The 8,694-nt window shown below is 36.3% G+C and overlaps 1 protein-coding gene across 1 annotated transcript; it reads left to right on the forward strand.

Annotated features, from left to right (window-relative positions):
* The first annotated feature begins 1,903 nt into the window (after positions 1–1,903).
* ATP4B (ATPase H+/K+ transporting subunit beta) lies at positions 1,904–8,694 on the forward strand. The gene is given in 7 exon segments (XM_006272462.3): positions 1,904–2,119; positions 3,301–3,429; positions 4,259–4,372; positions 5,485–5,684; positions 7,010–7,066; positions 7,968–8,096; positions 8,247–8,694. Coding segments are annotated over 7 exon segments (903 nt in total). The 5' UTR covers positions 1,904–2,007; the 3' UTR covers positions 8,409–8,694.

An 8,694-nucleotide genomic window follows, 5' to 3' on the forward strand; every position in this document is an offset into this window, starting at 1 on the left:
TGCCTTCCCCACCAAGGGGAGGTCTTTTAATCTATTTCTCAGCCAAGAACACGGCCCCAAGAAGCTTGGTCATTTTGATAACATTGAAGAAAGTGCAAAGTGTTCTTACCTCTAGGAATCCTGACAACAGACCAGGAAGTGCTTAAAAAAGAAATGGCAAAGTTAGACTGTTACAAGAGTATGGATTTTCGGCACCATTTCTCCTTATGTGCAGTCTATTACTTAGCTCAGAAAGATACTCATGAACAGTTCTCCCTTTTCTAATAATACTTGGAAAGTCTGCAATTTATGCGCACAATGCTGTGTGGAAAGTGCATATATAATTACTAGTAGGCACCTACCGAATTCATGGTGGAAGTGGGATGTGCTGTGGCTCCTTTAACCTTGCAGGTTCCCCTGCACTCCCTTGGTTGATTGGTGGAGTGTCCCTGCTTGCGGCTTGCTCCTGATCAGTGGGGAGGCAAAAACTGCGGTTTTAAATATGATGCCATTTTTGCCTCCTGCCACTGATTGGCTGAGGGACCCCGGGCAGCTCTGCTGTTTGCTGCTGACTGGTGGGAAGGCAAAAATGATGCCATGTTTAAAACAGCGGTTTTAACTTCCCTGCTGATCAGGGGGGAGTGGCAGGGTCCTCTGCTAATCAGCAGTTTGGAGGGGGGAGGTCCAGGGGCGAGGTGCATGCAGGGAAACATGCAAGATTAAAGGAGCCACCATGCACTCTACTTCCACTGTGAATTTGGTAGGGCCCTAGCAATTAGCCATCCACTTTGTCAACAGAATTATGATTTTGGTATGTACTGGTCAATTCTATGCACAAGGGGCTACATGTGGTCATTTATGTAAACAGTTAAATAATTTACATGCACAGAGCTAATTGTGCAAGTAGTTCTTTGCTAAATCAAGCACAGAAGAATAATTCCTGGTGATTCCTTGTACAGAGAATGTATTTCTTGGCTTTTGTCTGTTCATCCAATGTTCTTACCTGATGTGTTTGATACGTTGCCTAATAACATATGCTAGAAGTTACCATAACCCACTCCTATTTTCTGTGTATACGAAGTTCAACATTTACATAAAAAAATACATAAATAAAACAAAAATACATACCCCCCCCATAGAAAACAAGAACACTTAGGCTCTGATCCTACAGAGACTTTTGGGACCATAATTGATTTATTCCAGTTGGACTGCTCACAACATGTAAAGTTAAGCATACACATTTGCAGCAACAGAGCTCCAGGTTGTAAAGCAAAATAATCAGAAGTCAGGAATGCTAAAGTTAAGGTAAACCCATGGCATCTGAACCTACTTCCTTGCCCACATATACAACAAAACTGCCTTTTATCATAATCATGCTTTCCTGCTGGATCCAGTCTTCATTTAGTTGTGGTGGTGAGAAAGAGGCAGGGATATAAAATGGATCAGATGCAGCCTTGTTACTTGAGATAGTGCACTAGAATAGAGCCTCCAGTAGATAGTAGAGAAAAAGTAATCCCAAATTTCCTTTCTGGTTGTGAAAATGGGCAAACTGAATATTGGATACTTCACCAAATCTGCAATTACTTACTCCCTGTGGGCCCACAGGAGGAACTTGATCAGGTGGTTGTAGATTATTTAAAAAAAACACCAGGGGAACAGTCTTTCTTAACTTTATCTGTCTTGATAACAGCTATCACACTGAATATATCACAGGCTCTGAAGGTGGTGAGCAAAATGCGTAACTCCACAGATTGAGGTATTAGAAAGTAGAAGGACATTTGATAGCAAGAAATTTTTCCTTGCCAGTCTGAACATAGTACATTGTCAATAATGACATAAAAGACAATATCTGAATTGGGTTGATAATTGCTTGTGGTTTCACTGATATTGGATGCAATCTGATTGACCTTCAGGGTAAAAAGGTATAAAGACCGAAGTATTTTTCTTGAACAGCCATTTGGATATCAGTTTAATTTCTTGATTTCTAAGGGACTTCTTTGGGACGTGGGACCAGATTTTTCTAAGAAAATGGCAACTTTTAATGAAAAAAAAACCTGCAGCCAACGGATGGAAGATTTCAGCCGTTTTATGTGGAATCCAGAAACAAAGCAGTTTATGGGAAGAACCTTGATTAAGTGGGGTATGTGTTTGTGTTCATCTACAAAAACAAGAATCTTTTCTTTTTTGTGGTATTGTTAGAAAACTACATATTTTTAAATGACTGAAATAACATATAAATGTTGGATTTTTTATGATTACCAATTTTACAGATGACTGATTTTTATTACATAGTTATGATTCATCTTTGCAGGTCAGTGAAATATTTTGTTACAGCCCACATTAATTTCCTGAAATGTTTCTGACTGTGGAATTATAGAACGAAGAGATTTGGTATTTCAATGATGCTTCACAAATACAAGGGTTTTATTGCCATAGTTAAAATGTCTAAACAACTGTCAGGATAAAATGAATGGATTTAAAAATGAATTAAAACAAGGCAAGGAAAGACAATCACTGAAAACTGGAGTGAGCACAATGAACAGCAACCAGAAATATTAAGGAGTTAGTAGAACTGATTTATGAGAAAAACTGAAAGGACTAAGGACTCAATCCTGCTCCCACTTTAGTCAATGACAAAGTTTCTACTGGCTTCTATATCTAAAGCCCATGAAAACAGCATGAACAATGCACTCCCAGTGTGTTTTTTAACTCTTCAAGACCAGGTCAGAAGAATGAGAAAATCATTTCTAGTCCAAATATCTGGAAATATAATTTTCCTCTCTAAAATTATTTTTGAACTCCTATTTGATTAGCATATTTGCCATTTTATCCCAGCACACTGATGTCTATTCATCCACCCAGAGCCAGATCTTTTAATAATAACATGCGATATAATTATATGGTCTACAGTCAGAGGCCCAACTCTTACTAACGTTAAGACGACTTTTCATTCTTCCCACGTATTCTAATCTCTCCTTTCCTTACCCCTTTCATGAGATACCAGAATTTGACTGCAAGACATTTTTCTGAGATACAGTGTGTCAAATTTTATTTAATCAAAAGGGTTTTATTTTGAATTTTAATTTTAAATCAATTTGAAATTTTAATATTTTGTTATTGGCAAAGTGCCCAGTAACAATTGAGGCCATGTAGAAATAGGTGACTCATTCATTATTTTGCCACTCTACTTTCCTGTCTTTGGCTATGACAGTATTTACAAAGGTGGTGGTGGGGAATGATGGCAAAACAATGTTGCTGTGGAATGCTTATATGCAGAATTCACTTTAACTATATATTCTAAATCATACATTTCCTTTGCAGTGTGGATCATTTTGTACTACATGGCCTTCTATGTGGTGATAACTGGGCTGTTTGCACTTTCCCTATATTCCTTAATGAGAACAATAAATCCATATACACCGGACTATCAAGATCAATTAAGATCGCCAGGTACTGTTATAATTCTGTCAGTTTCACATCATATGGCCAAACTATCAAAATCACATTGTTTTGTATAACAACACAGTAGTTTACTTAAATTGATTGGCACTGGAAGTATTCTCACAACTAATGGGGCAATGGGAGATGGAGATTGGTAGAACTGACTTGGGTAAAGCAAAAACATGCTCCAACTGTAGTCCAAAAGTTAAACACAGATGAAAAGAAAATCCAAGGTTGAAAAATCTGCATTTACTTTTATACTTCTCTGAACATTTTGGCTTCAACTATTAAAGTACTAGTGCCTGAGTATGCACATGAAAACCATGTATGGAAGATATTCTCCACAGTCTGATCTCTGCCCTTTCACGTGCAGATAGGGTCACCCATCACTGCATTACCCCAACCTCTTAGAATCCGCAGGGTCAGAAATTGAGTAAGTAGGGGTAGAAGTACCTAGGTTAATATGGACACCCCTGCTTGCGTCCAGCATAGGTCTGCTCACAAACAAAAAACAGCTGGAAATCAACCAAGAGAAAAATGGAAGAGAGTGGGAAAAGGCAAAACGTGTTTAACACCTGGGAAAAACAGGTGTTCAACAAGTTAATACCAAAATATCCAATCTAAGGCTTCTCCTAATTACCATTTTTAAGCAAAGGAAAAGAAAACCCACCGCTTTTAGCTATAGAACACTACTCTAAATTATATCCGCCCACCCTCAAATGATATGACTTGTTTGTAAGCAAATGGTCAATTTTCCTCTCTTCATATCTAGCAAGTGAAAAGCTTGCTGGCAAATAATCAGTGCAAGGATGGTTTTTCTTTTCTTTCTTTCATAAAGGTGTGACATTACGGCCAGACATTTATGCAGATGAAGATCTGGACATTCATTATAATATTAGTGACACACACTCCTGGGGAAGACTTGTAACTGCACTTCACACTTTTCTTTCAGGTGAGAGAAAAAAATATAGTTCATATTTATTCAAGCATAACATTAAGGAAGCACCAGTTACAGCTCTCTTGTGAAGGCTGAATTGAGTTTTGCACTTCAAGCAGAGATGCAACTTTGAGGGGGGGCGGGGGGTTGTATAAAAAACACAGTGTATCCTCCCAAAATTATAAAACATTTACTATATGAGTATATACTTTGAGTATTATCTTTTTTGAAAATTAACAAGTAAACCTGTTGATTAATTTATTAATCAAGTTCATGGGAAATGTGTTGCTTAAAAAATAAAGATCCTTTTCACATCACTTTTCATCAGAAATGGTCCTAAAAACAGTGGGTCAGATCCTAAAAGAGGACTTAGATGGATTTTAGGCCCACAAATAAAAAAACTGGAATCCAAAAAATCCCTACAAAGCAACCATGTACCCCTGGAGGCACCTATACTCACTTCTTGTCCTAAAATCTTCCCAGGTCCTCCAGTTCCATCTTCTGCACATGCTCAAATCTACCATGCTGAGCAGGTAGGCCCTATTTAGATCCAGAATCTAGCTGGAGCAGCAATTATATCCCCAGAGGGCTGATCTCCAGAAAGGCTCAAAACACTAATGGCTCTGGATTTTGCATTCCACCTTGGGGTAGAGGTGTCTATGATATAGACATTATAGACGCCATTTGTTAAGTACCCAAGTCTTTTACTGGATCCGGCACAGAGAGAAACCATAAAGTGAACACCATGCCATGGTGTTATTATAGGGGGCATTCAAAGCTGTGTTGGTGATGTAACTGTACCATAGCAGTTAAATATTTGTATTTATTGTCAGTTGAACTATAATTTTGTATTCCTGGCATTTATAATGCTTATTTTTAGAATAATTATAACATTCCTGGTATTAATTTTACTTTGAATTATTAATATATACAGTCAACCATAATTCCATTTGAAAGTAGGTTTATAAACAATGTAACTTAACCTTCTAATACTATCTGACACCATTCTATCCATCAGAAACAAGAACTTGTAAATGGTATCAGGAACTAGAATTTCACAGTGAAATGTTTCAAGGACACAAAACTGGTAGAGAAATTAAGTTTTTTCCTTGTTGTTACATGTACAGCATACAATACAACTGCACAACGTAATAACATCAACTGCTCAAGTGAGACATACTTCTTCCAGAAATCATTCCTTGGTCCAAATAAAACAAAATTCTCCTGCAAGTTCACAGCAGACATGCTTGAAAACTGTTCAGGCCTGACAGATCCCAATTTTGGATTTCCAGAAGGAAAGCCATGCTTTATTATAAAAATGAACAGGGTAAGTACCAATCCAACATGCTGAAAAAGCATGATCTGTTAGCTGTTTGATAAAATAAGCAGAAAAAAAGTATATATTTTAGGGCATAATATATGGTATATTGCTTTAGAATGTACATTCTGACTTGCTTCAGTACTTCAGGTATTGTCCATTTCTGTGAAGACCCAAATATTTATTAGAGAATCAGTATGATTATGATATCACAAATGCCAAGAAAATGAAACTTGAGCAATTAACAGGAAAACAGGTTTTAAAAAGATTGTTCACAACTGCATTTTTCATTTGCTTTTTGTTAACATCAACTTAACTTTAAGCACCTGACAAAACCCCTAAGGGAAAAAAATACACTTTTTGCTGAAATGTCAAGATCCTTCTTTCTTAACCTGAGTTTCTTACATACACCTCCAATTGGAACAGTATAATATTCTTGATAGCTCATGGACTCATTCTCCAGATTTCAAGAAAGCCTCCAGCTGAAACTAGGAACACAAGGCTTGATCATTTTAAATAAGAAAATATTGGGGGGAGGGGCATGGAAGAGAACTTCAGGTTATTTTGTTCTGTTTTTTTACAATGTATCAATGTATGAAGACCACAAAACTAGTTTTTTGTTTTCCTTTTCAGGGAATGGCCCATTAAGATTCCAGGCTTTTTGATTCAGTTTAAGTATAGGATAAAGAAAGTTAATTTTTCTGGTCACCTGTGAAGAATTGTTTAATTTTTGGGCTTCTGACTTGCACTGTAGTCATTAGTGATTGCTGCTACTTAGCAAGCTTCAAGGGCCAGCTTCCAGGAGTGAAAGCTTAGATGCCTGGCTTTGGCAGGTAAAGAACAGACTCTTTTCAGAAAGCTGCTGCATTCACCAGCAAGGCCTTTTTCAGACCTTCTACCACCTCAAGGCTCAGCAATGAGAAAAGCCTGCCTTACAGTCCCCACTGAGGATTACGTCCTTCCTTGCTCACAGAGATACAGATTCTGCTATTTTGTATCTGCAATGGGTAGCCCAAGCCAGTGATGAGATGTTAGGACATTGGAGGGAGCAAGTTTTAATAAGGTGCATTAATAAGCTTCTGCTCACTGAAAATTACTGTGATGAACATACACAATTGAATCAGTTAGCCCCTGTGAAGTAACAGAATAGTGTTGCATATTGCCATATGATGTTTTATGGCAAGGTTTTTTATGCTTACATAAAAGTAAGTGACCTAAGTTTCATAATTCTTACTGAGTTTCAGATAAAGCAGCATGTAAATCTAAACGTATTGCTTTGTCAATTTTAAATAACAAGTAAATAGCTGAACAACATGAACTTTTTGGTATTTCAGATTATCCATTTTCTCCCTGGCAATGGCACTGCACCAAGGGTAAACTGCACGAATAAAGTAAGTCTCCAGAGCTTATATTTCAAAGTATCTAAGTAGTGCAGCTCTAACGCATGTAAACTGTGATTTCTCTTTATCTTTTAAGACAAATAAATGACTGTTAACTTGATTTAACAAAACAGTGAATTTATAACTCATTGCAATGTCTAATTGTTCTTTCATTTGAGGTATTCTGAGCTATACACCTCTTTCTGCACCAAAAACAGTCAAAAAGGGAAGTTTTTTAAAGTCATTTGGAAACTGTTCAGATATTGCAGATATTACAGTAGTGGAAATTATTTGTCTCAATTTTTTGCTATTGCTGCCATCTTACCTTTTACCACATATACTTTTGAAAATGGAAGGTCTATTTTTACTAAAATAACATCTAAAACCCAGGAACTCTGGGTTGACAGAGGTCTCTTCACATTTAAAAATTTTAATTATATGAGATTTGGTCATTTAAAAACTGTGCTTGTAAATATTTATTTAAGGGAGTATACATATTAAATATCAGATATTAAAGCTCTTCATAAAAACTATTTCCCTTATGCATTTTGATAAAATAATTAAATATATTGCTCTTTAAATATAATCACTGGCATCTGAGCTAGTATTCATTGAAATGAGTAGGGAATTCACTACTCAAAGCAATTGTTATGGACTCTCTGATGATGTAGGCAGAAATCCAGGCACTAGTTAAATTAGTTAAATTATCATGATATTTGAGACTTTATCTTTACAACTAGATATCTACTGATTTATTAACGAGAGCTGAGTCTATAGAATTAATTTAACTGGGGCATAAAATGTTAGGCATGTTCTTAAGTGCTGTGCTGACAAGCAGTGGACCACTGAACTGGGACTTCAGTGAATACTATATGGGTTTCAGTATCAACAACATTCCGGGCAAAGTTTACAGTTATATTGCTAATAATCCTCTTTTCTTCAAAAACAGGATGATGATTCCAGCCCACTTGAAGTTCAATACTATCCAGTCAATGGTACCTTTAACCTTCACTACTTCCCTTATTATGGAAAGAAAGCACAGGTATACATTTCTAAACTCTCATTTTTCCTTCAAGTTTTTTCTGTAAAATTGTGTGAATTTAACAGAAATTAAATGTACAAGATGTATTTCTAAATTGACAGCATAATTTTTTAAGAAAAGTTTTAAGACCTCCTTTTTCTTTCATCCTAGCCCACCTATACCAACCCTTTGGTAGCAGTGAGATTTCTCAACATTCCAAAGAATACAGAAGTTAACATAGTGTGCAGAATTGTTGGAACTGGAATCATCTCAGATAATATTCATGACCCATTTGAAGGAAAAGTGGAATTCAGACTGACAATACAAGATTAGACAACAGTAACATTTATAGTACAAATGAAAACATTTCTAAAAAGTGTGCTATGAAGAGTGATTTAGGTGTCACTACATTGTTTTGTATTTATTTTCTCTCAATGATTTTACACCAAAATTGCTCAGATTGCAGTTTAACAAAAGCCATTTTAAATGCCTGTACTGAAAGATCATCCACAGATCAAAAAATCCACAGTATCATTTACAATGCAACAAGCAAGAAGGATTTTTCTTGATGACATACTATGTGGAACAAAACAGCTTGCTCTTCCATGACAACCGTATG

The sequence above is a fragment of the Alligator mississippiensis genome, chromosome 1, assembly GCF_030867095.1.
Source record: "Alligator mississippiensis isolate rAllMis1 chromosome 1, rAllMis1, whole genome shotgun sequence".
NCBI lineage: Eukaryota > Metazoa > Chordata > Crocodylia > Alligatoridae > Alligator > Alligator mississippiensis.